At 39.8% G+C, this 20,938-nt stretch overlaps 1 protein-coding gene across 4 annotated transcripts in view; it reads left to right on the top strand.

Moving 5' to 3' along the window:
- LOC132908416 (neuronal acetylcholine receptor subunit alpha-7) overlaps positions 1–19,273 on the top strand; it is a 285,011-nt gene extending 265,738 nt beyond the window's left edge. For all 4 annotated transcript variants that reach the window (XM_060962442.1, XM_060962441.1, XM_060962443.1 and 1 more), the window contains 5 exons: positions 5,333–5,442; positions 7,046–7,263; positions 10,451–10,651; positions 10,791–10,925; positions 12,044–19,273. In XM_060962442.1, coding sequence (XP_060818425.1) covers positions 5,333–5,442; positions 7,046–7,263; positions 10,451–10,651; positions 10,791–10,875 — 614 coding nt within the window. In that variant the 3' untranslated portion in view covers positions 10,876–10,925; positions 12,044–19,273. The remainder of the gene's footprint in view (positions 1–5,332; positions 5,443–7,045; positions 7,264–10,450; positions 10,652–10,790; positions 10,926–12,043) is intronic.
- The last annotated feature ends 1,665 nt before the right edge of the window (positions 19,274–20,938 follow it).

The following is a 20,938-nucleotide window of genomic DNA, read 5'->3' as shown; positions in this document are numbered from 1 at the left end:
TTAAAACGTGCCACAATTTGAAATACAACTTTCTACGAAAAGGAATTATTTTACAGACTCGATCTTTAATTCTTTAAGTTCTTATCGTTCTGTCGGAACTCGTTTTAACTTCAGTTTTATTTGCTTACTAACAGAAAGCTTAAAATAATCGAATAATCAAGCTACTTACGATATTCGATCGTTATTTAAATAAATTTCTTATTTTTCTAAAATCGACGTTTAATTTTGAAACGCACGTATTATTCATTTTTTACCTGTATCTCGAAATGTATCAATCTTTTATAAAGAAGACTATAAAAACTGTAAACAGAATCACCATTTCGCATCCTATTCAAATAAATCTCTTGTTTAAACGACGAGCAGGCACACAGCTTGTTGTTTGTCGCACGTGATACAAATACTGGTATTTAACAGTTAATTAAACGCGTGTTGCTAACTGGACCATGTAATGGAACGGCACGGTCCATATTGACGTTATATCAGCCGAAAAAAATTGCGTATTCTTTCGATTCCGAACGACATGTGTATCATCGAGCGGATCAATCGGACGGAAATTTATTTCCGCGACCAGGACCATGAAGTTTACTTGCATCGCCAGTTTTATGTTACGCTAACGGTACACCGTGGATGAAAACAGCATAACTCGATCGTAGAAGGAAAGCTACAATTTACATTTGAACGTTCGTAGAAACTTTTGACAAAATCTGTTACACGTACGTACGTACGATACAAAATTCTTCGAAATTTCATTAGTCTTATAACGAGACAAGCTTATCACGATTATAGCGAAACAAAGCCGAATGGAATCGCTTGGCTGAATTATCTGCCTCTACAAAACGCGTACGATTCTGGATGAGACTACATCAACGTGCGTTCCATCTTAAAACATTAATATATAGCAGCGTTATATCGTTTCCATTTGCCATGGCTATCTCCACCTTTCGCTCATATTCATCGAATAGTTTGTGGGGATGTCAGCCAGCTGCGTTACTTTTTCCCTGGTTCGTTCACGTACAACGCGAATTAACGGGAGCCCGCCTCGTCAATTCTAACGAACGATCGAGGAGAGTGGAGCTATCGCGCACATATTAATGAAGCTGCGCGAAAAACGTTTTCCGTGTATGCTACGATCGTCGGAATTTGCGTCTGTCGTGCAAACCGTGCAGCTTGTTTGCTTACGCGTGCACGTAATAAATACGCCTTGTCTGCGGCTGAGAATATCATTTTCTGGAAATTGTGCGTATACATTTAAGATTGTACGATTTTTAGATTTCATGCGAAAAGTGGACCCACGGGAAATAAGTTTTTATCCGACTGAAAAGAATTTGCTGGACAAAGGTGTCGAGAATGGATATCGAGCGGAGAATTTGATCGACGAATAGCGTTATCAGTATTTCTGGAAATGACTTTACTCGTAATTCTTGCCATTCGGAACGTTTAATTCTACCACTTAACCATATAATTCTGATTAGCCTCTAATTAGAATTAATCTTTCGCTTTGACGTGAGATATTACACGATGATAAATTGAACGAAATATAAAAAGAAGGAGGCAAAATTCAAGATATACGACTGGATTTTAATTGAAATTTGTAGTAGATGAAAATGGAAATGGAAGTAGTAAATCTGAGAAATCTGATAGGACGTAGATAGAAGGAACTCGGGAAAGCAGAAGAATCAGGGTGGCTAGTCCTGCTGATTCGTGGCTTTGCGATCTTTCTCTATTCGACCGCGCTAATATATAATACCAACGGAATATAATTTTCCGTCCAAAATTTCGAATATCTTTAAAATAATCAAAAAGTATACGGTTGATGATTCGAATCATACGAACGATCAAATCGAATAACTTAACGTACCGCTTCTTATATCGTTCCGCTTTGATATTAAAGGAAACACTTGGGAAACTTATAACCCCAAGAATATCCTCGATCCTTACTTTCCACGGTCGGAAATAAGATTTTCGAAACGACGGACCACGAATCGGAAACTCGAATATACGTGGAAAAGTGAAAAATGAGTGCAAGTCGCTTGGATCCCTTTCAGCTAAGCGTATCTCTTTCAATTAACAGCACGTCGCGAATTTCCATTTTCCTCTGATATCCAGCCAACCACCCTTCCAAACTTAACAAGTCGTTAGAAGCGACAAAGGGCCGAAAGGGGTTTGTCCGTGGTGTAAGCGAGGCAAAAGTTGTAACCATCGTAAATATGTAGTCCGTCGTGCGCTTTGGGATTCATTAATAAAGAAAGAAGGGGAAGGTAACCGCTTTCGTATACAACGATTAATCACGTCAGTGACGCTTACGACAGCCTTTATGGAGCCGTTAAACTCGGCTATGAAGATAATCCGGACTTTAAAAGCCGTCCTCTTTAACGTTGCTTTTTCTCTCGCGCCGTCGCGTCGCCGAGATTAACCCTTTCCTTCTACTTTCTCTTTTTACATTTTCCACGCTTCTCCTTAACGTTCTTGGTCGTTATCCCGTTCGGTCGTTTACCGGAAAATCGCAGCTCGATGATTATTTGATCGTAACGGTGGATTTGCATTATCAAGGTTTACCGATGGAAGATAGTACAGGGTCCAACAAAGCGAATTAAATCGCAGGAACGATGACTTTTAACGAATCGGGAATGATTTCGAGCGAGGAACTGCAAAGATGGAAAAAAATCGTTGGAAATTATTTCTGTAACGAAAAATATTTCTTGTACTACGCTATCGGCCACTCGTTAGAACTTTCGATCTTATCGAGATAATTTTAATGGTACTTTTTAAGATAAACGGTATATAAAAGGCTCGTTTCACGCAGATAAAGTGTTACTTTGTACAACTTGGACAACGTATCACAGTATGCTACGTATTAAAATATTAAAAAAAAAATATAAAATAAATTCATTTTTTTGTCGAAGAAACAAACAATCACACTCTGCACACTTTTCTTCACAGTTTGACGATTTTCTGCATCGACATGGCTATGCGTATTCTATGCAACCTTAATTCTATCTATCCTAGAGACACATACGAAATACAAAATTCTTTTGCAAATGTCTAACTAATAATCTTCAGAAAACAACATCTGTCACAAAACGCTGTTCAGATCGAGGATATACAGTAACAACTCCCAGTAAGTCTGTCGCATATTAACGTACGGCTTTCCTCAACGAGAAAAACAAGCCGTAAAATTAATGTGATCATTAGTCTAGGAGCAGCTTGAGCCTCTGTGCAAACGTTATCGCTCCGTTCGTGTGCATCCTTCGTATACAACGTAACGATATTCGTGCCATAATACCTAGAACATAATACTTGTGCATCCTCGTGGTAATTGCATTTCGTAGTTGCATGCCAATGTGTTAGATGTTTCCCTTTCAAGATATCAGCCAGGCTGCCGGTACACATCACCGCAGACGATTCGAGAGGATACGTTATTAAAACGTTCCTTAACACTTCGTTACTCCTATCCTTATCGTTTAAATGTACACGTGCACGTATAACAGGTCGGATATTAGGTTCGGCAATCTACGATAATATTCCATAACGTTCGAGTATTCTCTCCATCGAATTTACAATCACAGTTGAGAAATTTAAATTCAGCGAGTCAAACCTACCTAAATATACGAAATCAATTTCCCGAATGTAAATTTTTCAAAATCCGATATAACGCGATAAATTAGAAAATAGGTCAAACGAATTTACGAGGAGTATTACTCGATCGACGACGAAGTCGCGTAGATTTTTTGATACGGTTCGGAAAGGCGCGCTGAAGATCTCGCGAAATACTCTTTCAAGAACGCTATTGACGATTAGGTTAAAAACTACATGTTTTATTTTTTAAAAGCACGCAGCGAGCTTCAAATAGAATTTTCCTGACTTTATGTATCAAAATAATTTGAAAAATGAATACAAAGAGCTTCTCTTCGTCGATCGATACGTTGAATAGCGACGTATCGACGCGTAATCGTCGTACGAAATAACATCTTACTTGTTTAGTTCTCCTCCGCTTCTGAAACTACAGCTAGCTCTTGAACCAATCGCCAATAGCGTTCTCTTAAATATTTTTGCGAGTCTCGTGGTACGTTCTTTCGATCGATATTAAAGGATCTGTGTGATTTCATTATGGATTAAACGGTGCTCCTTGTTGGACGTTTCATCAGTGAATTCGAAATTATACATCACGAAGAAACTACAGACAGTTCATTATCGCGATCGGGCCGTAAAAACGAGACTTTACAAAACACACACGGTATATGCCGTGTGTCCGCAAGAATCAACATAGCAGGCCAGAATACACAGCGAACACGCGTTAAGGGACGTGGTAACAAGTCCTCTCGACGTCGATCGCACGATGGCCGGGCAGAGCCTAAATTAAAACGTTTTTGCGAAACCGCTTATTTGTTTTCGCGAGGTGTGCGAACGCGCGCAAATAAGTACGCTTTACCCGTTTTATATCCGTTTACGAGATACAGCTCGGCTCTTCCTTTCTCGTTCGACCGTGCTGTGCGCTTCCTTTACGATCTTCTCTTCGTTCTTCGCTCGCCTAATTTCTTCCTCTCTTTATTTTCTCGTCTCTGTGTTTTCTCCTCCGTTTGGAACGATCCTCCGCGGAGGACCGACGAGAACGCGGCCTCGGGTCGCCGAGAACGAATGCGAAAACCGTGTGATCGTGAAAACGTATGCTCTCCCTTGGATCGTGAGGTTGAAACCAGAGATCTAGGATCGAGAGTTCCTTCGAAACAGCTAGGTATCCTGCATAAATTCTGTGTGTGTGCGTGAGTGCGTGTGTGCGTACGTGTATAGAACGCCATTTCCACGTGTTTGTTCCACGAATAATCGATCGGTACGTGTGTTCAAAATCGTACTTTAAATTTAGAAAGGAAATTTTGCTCCAACAATCGAACAGACGTTACGTTTCAGTTAATTTATTGGCAACTTATATTACATGATGTAATATGTACACCACGCGAATGTAGATAAAAATGCTGTAAATAAGAAGAGATTTATCATTCCGTGTTGAAATATTAAATAGTCTACTCTGCCTACTCTCGATCCTCGAATCTGTTTGAACGAATCCCTTGTATGCGTGGAAAAGCAAAGGTGGTCGTTGGATCGAATGAAAGATTATAAGGGGTGAAACCTATCGGATAGATAAAGGAAAATAATCTGACGATTCGATAGTAATCAGAAAAGTATAGTCCATTGTGCGTGCAACTTCCGGAAAGTAACCCTGCGGTCTTTCATTCTTAGTGACGAGTCGAGCGGATCCTCGATCCATTGCCGTGACTAATCGCCTCTTTTTTATGTTTTTTTCTTCGGGGTATCTTCTGGAACACCCCGAATTCAGGGTCGTACTTCAATTGCATCATGTTCATGGTGGCGAGCAGCGTCGTTCTGACGGTGTTAGTACTAAATTTTCATCACAGGACGCCAGACAGATACGTGATGCCTCAGTGGGTAAGAAATCTGTTCAAACTACATTTTAATTAACCGTTTTCGACTTGAATTTTGTTTAAATATAATTTCGGCTATTGCAAGATCTCCGACGCGAAATATTTTCTATTTTTCTTTCCCTTTTATTCACCTTTCTCGTTTGATCCTTTCATGACAGAGAAAGGTAAATAAATCAACACAATGTTTCTCGCTTAGAGACAGGATAATTATGGTCGCTTTTGATCGGATGTTTTATTACCTTCGGACAACAAAAGACAAAATTCAAGTTTGCGTGAGCTGCTTCCACTATGAAATACAGAGGGTCAGAAATTAGGGCAATAAACGTTATATCTAATAAATTCACTTTCAACGATTGCGCATTTTTCGTAAAAATGTCTCGAAACTAAAGTACAAAATTGTAAAATCTGTCTGTCTTTCTATTTCGGTCGGTTCTTTAAATCGATCGCTTTAAATGATAAATCGCCGCTTAACGATACTTCGTACGACTAATATCGAATTTTTTAACGGACAACGAAGCGAAAGACGCGCGCTTTCGGAACTCGTTCGGTTTACCAAAGCGCGGAAGGACTTTGACGGATGTATGCAAAATGTAGCTAATGTTATCGTTCGTAATACTCTGTCCTTATCCGCGGTGGCCATTACAGCCATTAAAGACAGTGCTTTAGTAGCTGAAAGTTTAAAGTGCCTTCGAGGCGTTAGCGCTTCCTCTTGGCTGTTCGTTGGTTACTAGAACTTTCATAAACCAAGGGGAAACGTACTTCAACCGGAGACAAGAATCCTACGGGCTACGAAAAATTCCGCGCGGTACTTTCCCGTGCCATTATTTCCAGATACAAGCAAGCACCGCGAAACAAAGAATACCGATCTCCCGCAAACGTACAAGAGAAAAAGATCGTGCTTGGTGTATATGGCGTTAAGTAATTCCAATTGCACGGAATAATTTCACGAGAGGAACGAAAAATTTCGTATTGGTTAAATCTTCTATCTATATTTATATTCGATGAAAATAAGCGCGGCTTATAGAAAAGAAATTTAATTTCGTAAAAGAAATAAATTAATCGTTCTTCTAATCTTTCAGGCCTATTAACGATACCTGTAATTAATGTGCTCGTGTCTCTACGATATGTTTAAGTAGATGCGAATTCATCGTACAAATATGTTCGTTCTACCAATTAATTAACTGACCAATATCTGTTTTCAAAAGATCGTGAGTGGACGATCCACTGTACGATTCGTTAAATTTTAATTATTTAGAATCCACGTTTTTTTGTTTTTATTTATAAATAAGAAAAGCGAGATACTGTTGTTTAATTTCAATATCGTTTGTTTTTGATTATCGGTGGCTCGACTGTTTTGGCAGGTTACAGATTACTGGAAATCGACTTATACCACTTTCAAAGTAAACGCGCTCCGTTGTAACAAAAATAGCTTACGTGTATATTTTTATGAGAAACGTGCGCCAAATAAATGTTGGAAGGGATTTCATAAACCGTTGATAAACGCGATAAATATAAACTCTTGATATAATCAGTTTTAATTATAAGCGAATAAAAATGACTATCGATTTCAAGTAACACGTATAAATCTTGTTCTCCGTTGCATATAGATTAAAACGTTGTTTTTACAATGGTTGCCGTGCTTGCTGCGCATGAGTCGACCAGGGAAGAAGATCACAAAGAAGAACATTCTGGGAGGAAACCGAAGAGGGAAGAGTATAGAACTGAAGGAGAAGAGTAGCAAGAGTTTACTGGCGAATGTTTTAGACATCGACGATGACATCCGTCACAAGAATAGCGCGGCAAATCCTCCTTCCGGCTACATAAGGTACTACGTTTGCTCGAAATTCTCGAGTTTCGTAATTCTGTTCCGTCGTGCTGTTCCTTTTTACCGTAAAAATTCATGCAACGAAAAGTAAGGAATATCTTAATCTATTTCAACGTACCAAGGAAATTGCAATATCCGGAACAAAGTTTGTAGAAATCCTTTCTAGAATCTCTAACATACTCCCTTGTGTACACGTTTATGCGCAAAAGTACAGAATGCCCTACGGATTCCTCTGCGAACTTTGTCATTCTACTTTGTCATAAAAATTCATATTCTACAGTATCCTGTGGTTACCAGAAATTTATCTCTACTAAGTATTCTACGGTTAAAGTTAATCGATAGCGTGGTTGCCACTTAACAGTGACAAACGGAATTTTTGTATAGATTTGGTATCATGGAATGACGATACCAACAATTCTTATCGATCACTCGAACAATTCTTACTAAATTGACAGTGTTTATACGGCAGTTAATAGACGTAAAATAGAATTGATCGATCATGATTTAAAAACTCAAGCGACTGTACTTACAGTAGCGGACAAAAGTTTAAGACGAAATGGAAGAAATAAATAATTGATTTACTTTCCATAAAAAATATAAATACGGTGTTCTACTTTTGGTATTAACTAATTGTACATTTGTTTGTACACTTAGAAAAAAAATTTCATTTTGATATTTTGCTCAATAGCTAAGTTATAAAAAAGGAACGAAATCTGTATAATATTTCGTCGGTCAAAAGTTTAAGACTATACAAAAAATATTAATTTTTGGTTAAAAAATATACACAATTTTTGTTTAAATTCAATATTTTGTTCAATATCCGTTATTTCTTATCCCTTCGGTACATCTTCTTGGCATAGAATCTATTAATTTTTTATATTAATCTACCGTAATATTATTCCAGGCTGTTTCAATCGTAGAGTAAAGTTCATTTAAATTTTTCGGTTTATAACCTTGTACTGTCTTTTTTATGATGCTTCACAAATTCTCGATTGGGTTAATGTCTGGTGATTGCGACGGCCACGGCAGCACGGTGATATTTTCTTCTTGAAAAAACTGTTTCACAACCCGAGCCGTGTGCTTCGGATCATTATCATTTTGAAAAATAAAATCATCACTCATATTGTTGCGTGCAAAAGGTAACATTGTGTTCTTGAGTATGTCCTTGTATTGAAAACGGTCCATAATTCCATTGATACGACATATCGGACCAGGGCCGCTTCGAGAAAAACACGCCCACACCATAACGTTGCCACCACCATGTTTAAGAGTTTTTAAAACGCACTGTGTTTTCAAACTTTCGCCAATTCGACGTCTAACGTACCGTATCCCGTCAGAACAGACGCGATTGAATTTCGATTCGTCAGAAAACAATACCTTTTGCCAATCTTCACTTGTCCAATGCTTATGAGCTTTAGCAAATGCAAGTCGTCTTTTTCGATTCCTAGAACTCAGCAGTGGTTTCTTTTGGGGTTTTCGTCCTCTTAAGTTAAAGTCTTCTAATCTTCTCCTAACAGTTCTAGCACTAATTTGTGTATCGTTTTCATAGTTTATCTCCGCAGCAATATTATTTGCACTACGAAAACGATCCTTTTCGCTCAATCGATGAATCCGGCGATCCATTTTCGGTGTTGTTTTCCGTGGTCTTCCGTTTTTCGGTTGATCGCAATACATGCCTGTCTTTAAACATTTATACCAAGCTTGTTTACAAGCTGTTTCTGACCTGTTCACTATATTTGCTATTTCGGTGAAGGTTTTACTTTGCTTTCGCAGCCTTACGATTTGTTCCCTTTCGTTTTCAAGTAAATTCTTTGATTTACCCATAGTCTGTTCCTACCTAAATGAATTTTAAGCAATAAAAGGTACACTAAACAATGATTTTGACATTCCAGAATCAAAATGTTCAAAAACTGTACTCGTACTCACGTTTTACACAGATCGTCTTAAACTAATGTCCACTGTTTCCAAGTGCTAGGCGGTAACTAACTGTTGTAACTCCTACATTGTTTGTATTTAACAACTGACTGTCTGAGGTTACGAAGGTCAAACATACAGCTACGTTATTCCAAAGAGACAAACCGAATAGAAGAACAATATGCGTATAAGATGTTTGTAATCCGGTTTACAAATCATCGTCTTAAACTTTTGTCCGCTACTGTACCTACAGAAGCATAGTGCATGGGAAAATACGTAACAAGGTAAACCAATACGGTAATTCGTATTTTGTAATTTTAAACTATGCTAAAACACTCTGGAGAGAAAAAGCGCATGACTCGCAAAATAACAAGGTTCTCCATGGCACGCCGGATATGTAAATTCAGTGCGAGTGAACGCACGGCTGAAGCGCGTGCTTTCGAATCAACATACTTGGCATGACAATGTAATTGAACCCGTGTAATCCTCGTTCCAGCACATATTCCGCAGTCCGACTGGATCTCGAAACGGGATACGATAATATTGCCAAAATTATTATATCGTTGCCGTGTAAGAAATAACAATTTTACCTATCGTGTTCTTTGCCTTCGTGTTCGTGCCTTCAAAAATTATAGAAATAAGAAAATAAGAAAAGTAAAAAAAAAAAAAAAAAGAAAAGGCAAGCGACGTTGTAACATCGAAAAGACGTATCTTTAGACAACTATCTTGAAATGCGTTAACGGTGAGTTTAGTAATTTCAATTTTAAAAGCCGTATTCGTGTCTCCATTTCCGTTGAATATAATATGTCGAGGATATAGATTTTTCCGACTACAGAGTCGTTTAAATTTTCAGTGTATCGGCCCTTGGCGAGGACATTTATTTTCTCCTTCTCTTTGATGGTTGTCTGTCATACCGCGCTGATATCAAACGCTAGTTGAGACATTTCCGATAAAATAATTCCATGTGCTCTTCGATGTGTCTGCCAGATGGAACGACGAGACAAAATTTATTTACGAAACGCTCGAACGTGAAACGTTCGGTGAAAAGGCATTAACATGAAAGCCGTGTATCACATCCCCCCTTGTCTTTATTTTCTCTTTTGTTTTATACTTGTTTGTATTTCGCTCTAAAGTAATATCGAGAAGAAGAGCATATTTACGGTTAGTTTGACAATCCATTTTTCATTACACTCCGGTCTTTCAACGTTGCTCGGATTTCTTTTAGAAATACGACAAGAATTTCCACTTAATCGTTACTTTAATCGAACAATAGGTCGGCGTTCGGTACACCGATATCTACTGGAAGGCCTGCAACGGTCGAAGATACGTCGGCGTCGTTACCTCTTAGCGGGATGCAAGAGGAACTGCACACGATTCTTAAGGAATTGCGATTCATCACGGATCGGATGAAAAAGGCGGACGAAGGCGATGAGATCATCAGCGATTGGAAATTTGCCGCCATGGTGGTGGACAGGTACATTTCGTTTTATTCCTACGTTATCAAAGAAAAACGTAAAATTGTATCGAAATACTTGTAATATACTTATAATATAAAGTTTCAATGGACGTATTTCAAATATAACTAATTGTAATTTCGTTTTTGTTAATTACAGGCTTTGTTTGATCGTCTTCACGATGTTCACGGTTTTGGCCACGATAGTGATATTGTGTCGTGCGCCACACATAATCGTCCAATAAACAGACTGCCCCGGTCGAGTCACCGAAAAAATGCACAAAAAATGCCAAAGGTAAAATCACACCTAAATATATTTGATACTCGACCGTTGCAAATTTCATCTTTGTATAAATAACTCTTGCAATTTGACAAACGATTAGTTGTCCAATGTCCTGAAAATATAACGAAGCGTGTCTTATATCGATATGCCAATACGCGTTTTTCAAATCTCACACGACGTCGGAATCGCTATGAAATCGAATTCACATTTTGCGTTTGATCTCTCACATTTTTCTCTGAAGAATAATTTTGCAGTAAATTTAAGGGCGCAACCCGATAAAAAAGAGACATAACTTTCACGGAAAGCCAAAATTATGTTCTGAGCGCGTTCAAATTTTTCAAATTCGACGCTATCGTCGTGAAAAAAAAAAAACGTGAAATTAATCAAACTTCGTTTGAAAATATACCTACCGTTCGTTGGAAATAACAACTTTTTACTTTTAAGACTCGTCATTCTCGATTTTACGTTGTAATCAATGCGTTGTAATACAACTTTCGTGTGATTGCTGTGTCGAAACGTTCACCATATCACAACGTAAAAGAGATTTCCACTGCCCACCAATTTCTAACGAACAACGACACCTGCGCGTGTACATCGGTTGTCGCATTCGAGCAGCGTGTAACGTCACTCTTCGCACGACGCGAGTCTCGCCCAGAAACGAAATTACATAGTACGGAGATGAGAATAATTCGTTTTACACGACGACCGTAATTCGTTCGTTGTTATCGATTATTTGACGCGTGTATATAATTTTCCCCAACATTAGGATACCGGTATCTACGAAAATGGTGGATCGGGCGAAATGAAATTTCCAGAAACTTGGAATCTTTTCAAAATTTAATTTCAATAATTTTAATAATTTACAAAATAAAAATACTATTTTCGTGTTTATTATAACAACAATTTTGTTGCTGCGTTGTTGCTTATATCACGGTACAACTTTACCGTTACGAGTCTTTCAACTTTGGACCAATGTGTTTGAAACTTTTCCTCCTCGGTAAACGTTTACTGACGTAGCATTAAGAAAGAATAAGATCGCGAAGAAAGCATACGCATTGCATCGGTTACTAATCGTTGGAAAGGAGAGCAGGAACAACTACACTTTGCATTTACTCGTTTCTCTTCCACAGAAACGACGACACGTGGGTTTGAAGGAGGCTGCCAGGATGAAGCGACCAAGGGACGAAAGTACGAAAAGGACTCGCTGCTTCGTACTTCCTTTCCTCCCGCTCTCCGTCTCTCTCCGTCTCTGGTCTCTCGTTTTCTACTCTAACGAAGGAAGGAAAGGAAGAAATGGCACGCGAGGAAAACGTGCGAGACGGGCTTCCAGGTTGGACGAAATTCCAAGAAAGAGAAGGAAGAGAGGAGAGCGAGCGAAAAGGAAAGAAAGGAAGAAAGAAGCAAGAAAGGGGAAGAGACCGGAAGAGGAGAAGACCCGCCAGAGAGGTCGTCGTTCCGTTCGGTTCTTGCTGGTCGACCAAATTTTCGAACGTTTCGATCGTTTCGAGTCGTCGTTAAACGCGAAAGCGTTCCTCGCATGGAAGAACCGAACCAAAAGTACGAAAAAACTAGGCAGGAAACGAGTCGAAGGAACAGGCGATATAGTAGACGTTTTGCGGACAGAGGAGGGCAAAGAAGGCGCCTCGACACGTTATACGCTATTGACAATACACGGCCATGTTGTGCGTTCACTTTCTTCGACTAACTTCTTCTCCGTTTAAACCTAATCGACCGCCGACCGCTGTCGCTTTCTCGCTCTTTCTCTCTCTCTGTCTCTCTGTCTGTCTGTCTCTCTCTCTCTCTCTGTCTATCTCCGGATAGGTGATCGACGCTCGGTGTCGTACGGCGATCCGTAATTTTAATTATGTAATATATCGAATCGCTAACGAAAGCGAGCACGTCGATTCGTTCGAGACTATTAGGAGAATTGGGAAAAGCTGTGTGTTGTACACATTCCTCGAGAGAGTGTTGTCGCGGCCTTTCAGTAACAATAATAACAGATGCGAACGAGAGAAAGAAAAAGGGCAACAATAATAGGAATAATGATAATAACAATAATAATAATGATAATGATAATGGTAACGATAATAATAATCGTAACGATTAACGATAAATAATATTAATAATAAATAGCTAATAATAACGATGATGATGATTGAATAATACTAATAATTATACTATTGTTAATGATATAACGTACATATGTTAAATAAATGAATAGTAATAATAATGGTAATAATAATAATAATAATAATAATAGTAATAATAGTAATAACAATAATAATAGTAATAATGATAATGATAATGATAATCGCTTTGTGTGCGGGCGTTACGATCGAATCGTCAACACTTATCGCGCCACTAAGGGTCTCCCGTGGAACTGATACGGTCTTTAAATAACTGCCAAATAAAAACCAAAAAAACTCGATACAGGGGCGTCCAACCCCTTTACAGGTAGAAACGTAAGTCGTATTTCGCGTAGGATTGTAAATGTTACGAATTATAAATATGTATATGAAGTACACGTGTCGCTACACGCGTTTTAAGAAGACGGAGCTTTCGAAAAGAAAGATGAAAATCAGACAGGATACTACTCGTCGTATTGCGTTTAATAGCGATTCTCGATATCGATGCCGTAATTCATTCGATCATGTCTTAACGAAAAAATTTGCCTTCTAAGATAACTTAATGGAAGAATAACGATGGTCGAACGGAATAAAATTCGATGGAAATGGCGGAGGAAGCAAAGTATAGAGGACAAAACTGCCAAGTTGGACAGCCCCTGTTTTCCGTACAGACACGAATCCGAATTCTTGAAAGATCTTCGATATGTCCGCGACAAAGGGTTCCGCATCGAGCTACGACCAACATCCGACAGAGATACGTCATTGATCGCGTAATCGATCTCCCTCGATTACCCTGCTCTGCTATCGATTTGCGTTCTCCGATCGTACGAAAGTTCTCAATGACTGTACTCTGGCCACTCGAAAAAACTGTTCCTCGAGAAACGTTCTTCTTCAAATTGTTTGCTCACGCTCTTCCTACGTTGGCTAATATTACTTTCCGCGTTAGCTAACATTCGCGTCAAAGCTATTACGATAGCTTTCGATTATAATCGGAGAAGTTGATGTTGCGAATTTCGCCACGACAATAGCAAAATACGTTTCCTTCCGAAAGTGAGAACCTTTTCATTCGTTGTTTCTGTCGTTTACTTTGAACTGTAAGTGAACTGCAATTTCCTAAAACTAAGGAAATATTCGATCGGTTCTCGCATTTTGTGTCCCAAGCAAGGATCGGTAAAGCGTGATTCCATCGCTTGTTAAATTATAGCTCTTGACTCGTGTTTCCAGGAATTCGAAATCTCTAATTACGTTCTCGAATTGAACGCGTTACGAATGTACAATCCGGGGGAAAATGGAAAAAAGAGACAGCCGTTAGGTCAATCGTTAGCGCAACGTGCGACAAAGCAGAAGTTGCGCCAGGTGTCTCTCGCGACCGTGGCTCGGAACAATGGGTTGTGCGAACAGACATTCGTCGGTCTGGTGCGTAATCCTAGCGAAAGCTCGACGAAACGTAGGAATTCAATGTCGCGGTGGGTGTACGCGCTTTTCTACGCGCGGATCCCTCGTTATTGAATGGCGGAAACTTCAGTTTAAAAGCAATGGCTGGATTTCACGGTGTATCGTCCAATACAAAGACCGAAACTCGACCTATTCGATTTATTTAAAATACGTTGCCTGCTACGAACGGGATAAGTATGTTACCGTGGGTGTACTATCTTAAACCGCGGGAAAAGAGTTACATCGAATAACGCCAACTGGAAGACACGTACTCGAATTCAAGCATCTTCGCCAATTTGACGAACGAGACTTAAAAATTGCCGCAACACCCAACTGAACGTACGAATAGCACTCGTGCCGTATTTTTAACACACCGATAACGCATATTGATACCGGACACGTTAATCGCTGCATACTCGAGCGAATCTTCAAATTAACATAAATTACGCGATCTTGCGATATATTTCAACTCTTTTACATATTATTGAAACGGAATTAACGAAGGAAGATGGACGATATATCTATATATATATACATATATCTCGATGATATTTCTACTATACAAAGTTTCTACATTTTAGCCACGCATTCGTGTATTTAATATTTAATTAATATCTAATATTTAATACGTAATAAAACGTAACACGTTGTAAACGGATACGTTTAATTATTCTGACGAGATTCGGCGCGTATCTGCACGGAATAGGAATATCGCGTTGATCGTGTTAATCCCTTTTTACTCTGTGGGTAATTATAATTACCCATCTTATCGTTATAATTCTAATTACCAATCTCGTCGTAAGTAATCTGCACAGGAGAATTAAATTAGGACCGTGAAACTGATATCGAGAAACATATTAGGTTACGACTAATTTTGTCACTTTTCAAGGAGAATTCCAATGTTTTAGGAGGATATCGTGTATAAGATTGGACAGATCGATGGAAAAGGCGATAAGAAAAGTTTAGGAGGTACGGCAGTTGCGCTCCTCGTATCGTACAACGAATGTAAAGTTTAACAATATTCGCACGAAACATACGCAAGAGATAAATAATAATCGTAAATACAGAATCGTTTTGCGCGACTGCGTCGATTACGTTAACGGGAAAAAAGAGATCGATCGGAGGTTGAGAAATAAAACGACGGAATGCACAAGTACAGTCATTGATCTTCGTATCGCACAAAGAAACCGCCAAGTCCTTTGCTTAAAAAACTATCGAAGCCCACTCTATTTTTCCAGTAGCGAGGCTGTACGGAACGAAAGAGTATCGATTAATCGTTGAAACGACGCGAAGAAAAAGAAAACGTAACAATACCGAATAAACTTCGAGGTGTTCCGATCAAATACTCAAATAATTCTGTACATAGAAACATGGTTGCGTGGCGTGGGACTCAATGCGACGTAAATAGGCATCTCGAACAGTGTCGGTAACGGTAATCGTAAGGATAAATATAAGTAAGAATTTAATCTAAAATTTAATATAACGCCATGTAATTAAAGAGAGGAAAACTTCCAAGATGCGAATACAGCGTCACGTAAAAGTTATCTCGCGATAAATTTAACAAAACGTATAAAACGCAGAGAGATACGTTCGAAAAATCGACTCCTAGTTCGATCGTTGTAAACGGAAGCGAAAAAAGAGACAGCAAAAGGAAGCTACGTATCGTCGTACGAGGGAAAGAGCAAAATTTTCCAAAATATCGTCTCGAATAATTTCTTTCCGTCGAAGCTGTTCGTAGTCGCCGACAATCATTTCACGCGAAGTAAAACGCGAGCGCGATTTATTTATTTTTTTTTTTTTTTTTTTTTCTTTTGGAAAACCAAAATGTCTAGAAACGTATGACGAGAGACTGGAAGACAGTTTCGAGAACAACGAAAATACGTATCGAACGTTTAACAAAGCGCAAAGACGAATCGAATCGAACAGGAGAGGATTTGAACGACGATTTTACCGATTCCGGGGGAATGCTCCGATCTACGACCTGGTGTAATTTTCTAATTCGCAGTTTCCGTCTGAAATCGTTTTGAAATTGGCAACGATCGCTCGTTCTATTCCGACGATTCGTATCGAGATCGTCGATCGGCGCTCGGCAAGTTTGTTTCGAAAGCGAACTCGATCGGAGCATCGACGGCACACGGTTGCGAATAAAAAAAAGGAAACGCTGACCACGTGAAAATATTAAGATGGAGGAAAGAGGAAAAGTAATCGGCATCGAGGAAAAACGCGGTGCTGGCATCGTAAAATCTAGTGGACAATTTATCCTAATCGTATTTAACAGAAAGATTTTATATTAACGAAGAACGAACACGGCGTAGAAGAGGCATTTTTAACACGAATGCTCGTTAAGTCAGCCTAGCTTAGCTATCAGCTAAGAAATTTCCCACGGTACTTATCATTTAAGGGATCGAACACGCGTTACGTTTCGTCTCGAAGGATAAACGATCGCGTGTATCGAGTTGTAAAAAATGAAAAAAAGGACGAATGTAAAGTCCGTGTAACGAATAAGAATTAAGGATATTCGCATTCGGTGATCGTTTGATCGGTATGCGAAAGCGTTATCATTTTTTGCCAGAGAAACGTCATCGTTAACGTGGTCGTTACAGCTACTACTATTACCACTATTATCGCTACCTTACGATACTATTAACGCTACTAACGCTATGCAACGTTATTATTATTGTTATTATTATTGTTGTTATTATTTTATCATGTTTCTTCTTATCGTCAAGATCATCGTTATTGTTATATATCATCGTCATCATCGCCATCATCGTTACTACTATTAGCAACAGCGTTATCGTAACAAGGAAAGGGAAAGACGATCGCGCGAAACGAAAGACGACAAACGGCGACAAGCTTTTTCGTTTCGTTTTCCGTCGATCGAATCGCGACGAACGAAAATGCCAAATTAGTTGCGTAAATAGTTTAAGCGAGAAAGGACGTTTCGAGGAATTTGTTATCGCGTTAAAAAAAAAAAAAAAAGAATGAAACCGACATCGTTCGAAACATTAGGCGTTCAGAGAAGAAAAGAACAGTGTCGCGTGTTTGAAAAAATGCGCCTTTGCGTTGTAGCGAATACTTTGCTCTTGCGTTAAATGTAGGGAAAAAATGAAAAAAGTAAGTGACATTCGCGGATCGAATAATATTATAGGTAAATTTTCGGAAAAATCGCAACTCGATCTTTGATTACCGTAGGTGCGTGTACTCGAACGATTTTTCACGTTTCGCCGATCGACGTGTCGAAACATCGCTCGAAGCTTGGCCAACGATAACTCTCTTCTTCGAGTCGAACGTAGCACATATATATATCGTGGCGTGAAAAGAGAGCAAAGTCTCTCCGTCGTAGAATCTGTACGCTAAAAGAAGCAGAGTAGACGTCCGCGAGGACAACGGGCAACAAAAACGCGCAATTTTCTCGAGTCTCTTTCCGATAGGACGGCTAGATTTCTTGTCTGTGCTTCGAAGAAAAAAAGGGAACGCGAACGAGTAGTCGATTCGTTTGATCGAGCATCGATCTCGCTGGAGATCGGATCGATCGAAACTTGTATCGTGTAAATAACTTCTGTGATAAGAATTGATTATTAAATCGTAGCCGAACGCGAAACCCCTTGAGATGAACGTCGCGTTGGTAGCTGCGCCATCCGATATCCGATCGGTCCGCGTCTCTGAAAACTTAAGCCGATCTTCGCAACGTCTCCGCGAGTCTTGTCGAGAATCACGCACATACGTAGTTAGAAGCGTAAGAGAATCGTCGGATCGTTCTCGCGTAAATAATTCGTGGATCGAATTATCGAGACGAATCGTCGAGCGAACGAGTTATTTTTTTACCATTTCTTTCGCAGCGATTAAATCGAATCACACGTTTCGTGGCATCGTACGCTTCGAAATCGTAGGAATCACACGCGCATCGGTTGTTACCGATCGCTCGTCGATAACGTGAGAAAAGCGAGCCGATCGGAATAAAAATCGCGGCAACGACTCGTCGATGAAATGAAAGCGTCAGGCGACTTCGATCGCGCCGATTTCGTTTCGCTCTAACGAACCAGCCCTCCGCCGGTGCTTCCTTTTGTTCTACCGTTCGAGGCCGTTCCATTCGTTTGTTCCGTTTCGCGGATTCCCGTTCGACCGTCGCGAGTCTTCGAACACGCACGAAACGTATTTGGTTAGCGCCGATTCCGATACGTCGAGTCGTTTGGCCCGGAAAACATAACGCGAAATGGCATCGTTCGATCCGATTTAGACCCATTCGAGCCATAATTCAATTACGATTAACGAACGAATTCGATGGTCTGAGCGGTGCGCGCGGTCAACCGTATTTCCAGTCGGCTGGCCGGCTCGTCAAAATCATCCGCGTCTACCGTGCACTTTCTGTCCTCTCGTCGGACCAAACCATCTGTTCTTTACTCTCCGCTTCTGTTTTTTCTACGTTTTTTCCACGCCGACCGATCGACATACTTTTACGGACACGACCAAAGAAACAAACGCAAGTGAAATAGAAATTCGTTTTACCTCGTACGAATTATAACGGGTACCCATACGTTGAATATTTCGTGTATTTTTATATATCCTACGCATTCTGTCCGTTTCTCCATCTTTAACTTTCTAAAACACTAAGATCACCGATCTACGGACTCGTTGGTAAAACCGAAGCGGCTGTTCGCATCGTTTTAAACGGAACACGGGATCATGGAAATTGTAGGATTAGAGGGAGACGTTGCACCACGTTGCTGGCGATCGTAAACGTTTTACGAGTACTTTGCTCGAGATTGAATTATTTGTAAAAACAAGCTACAAGTGTAACGAGGGAATTCCAAGCACGAGCATAGTTTGCCGTTATCCTTTGAATACGTTTTAGAAAAATTGACTATTAGTAAACCGACGCGTTGATTCTTCACAGACTTTGGTAAACGAAAAGTAACATCGTAAATAGGATAAGCGGAAAATTCGACTGCATTTTTCTACGGTTAAATTTAGAACGACGAGACGAACGAGCGGTACAAATGGCGAGAACAATGGTTTCGCGTTACGTGGCGGAATCTAACGCGTCTTCGTTCGTGGCTAAACGTTGTCAATTACGAACAGGTATGCTCGACGAAGGAAGGCGGGCCTGATAGCGGAAACAGCGAGGCTTAACGTGGAAATTGCCAATCGTCGTCTAATTTACCGGGTTGCAGGCAATTTCGAGTCGATACCGAAGATACAGAGCGTGAACCTTTCGTCGCTGCACGTGCTTGGAAACGCCGTGGACAATCGAGGAAACCTTCGTTCTAGTTCCTACCAGTAATTCGTTGATAGGTGAAAGAGCGAGCGAAGACGAAACGGCAAGAACGCGGTAATTTCATCTCTCTTAATTTTTCTTTGCATCGTTCAGCGACTATTTTAACGTCGTATTTCCGCTTCCGAGAACGTTCTCAACGAGATTTTCGTATCGTTCAAAGTGTCAGGGATTGCGAAATATTTCCTTCGAAACGTGTCGTTCTACGTATATTGCCGCGATGTCTTTCCAACGATAGAATCGACTTTGAGATTCGAGGGCGGCGATCGGAAGCAGCGACAAAGATCGACTCGAACGAATACCTCGTTTTCAAATTATAATCTTCTTTTCTATCGATCGATCGCGTACTTGCGGTTGCGACGGTTACCGAAAATCGCTATTTTTAACGATTCGTGGATTCGTCGCGCTTCGTCGCGTAATTCTACAAAGCGGCGAACGACATTCGCCGATGTACGATCAATTTTTTCATCGCTCTGAAACGCTAGAGTCTGTCCACGAGTTGCTTCGCTGCGCTGCTTTCGGTTAGCCTCGGGAAGACGTGGATGCGTTTGGATGTCGGATGGCGTGGCGATCAGCGTGCAAGAATCGGAGCGCGTGGTCGTTGAAGCGCTTGTTACACGTTTAAACGATTTCGTTTCAAGCGGACGCAAATACAAAGAAAAAAAGAAAGAAGAAAGAGTTATTGTAAAGCGCATCGTATTAATAACAAACATGCATATACATATACGTATGCTTGGGCCCCGCGAATATACATAAACGTATAAATATAGACGCGATCGCGTATGAATAGATCCATGTATATTCATCACGTATAAATATATAAATAGGCGTGTGCTTAGGAGACAACGTTATATAAATACAAACTGTACGAACCACGTATAGATAACTAAGAGAGAGATATACGTACGTTACATACACGCGTGCGTACACTTAGCGAGAATGAAAAATTATACAGGATACCGTGTGTAAAAGGGAGAAAGGTAAAAGATGTCGCGTACGGAAGGCTACGCAACGCTCGATGAAACTCGTAACGTCAAACTATACATACATATATGAAGCACGGTTGATAGCGCGAAGCGTTGATAGAAAAAAGAATTGTAATACTTTTAAGGGAATTTATTATTATATATATATATATATTATAACGAACTAAATACAAAGGAATTGAATTAGGTTACACGGGCAACCAA

The sequence above is a fragment of the Bombus pascuorum genome, chromosome 6, assembly GCF_905332965.1.
Source record: "Bombus pascuorum chromosome 6, iyBomPasc1.1, whole genome shotgun sequence".
Classification (NCBI taxonomy): Eukaryota; Metazoa; Arthropoda; class Insecta; order Hymenoptera; family Apidae; genus Bombus; species Bombus pascuorum.
Note: the sequence above shows the minus strand (reverse complement) of the source record. Positions and strands in the feature narration are given on the sequence as shown.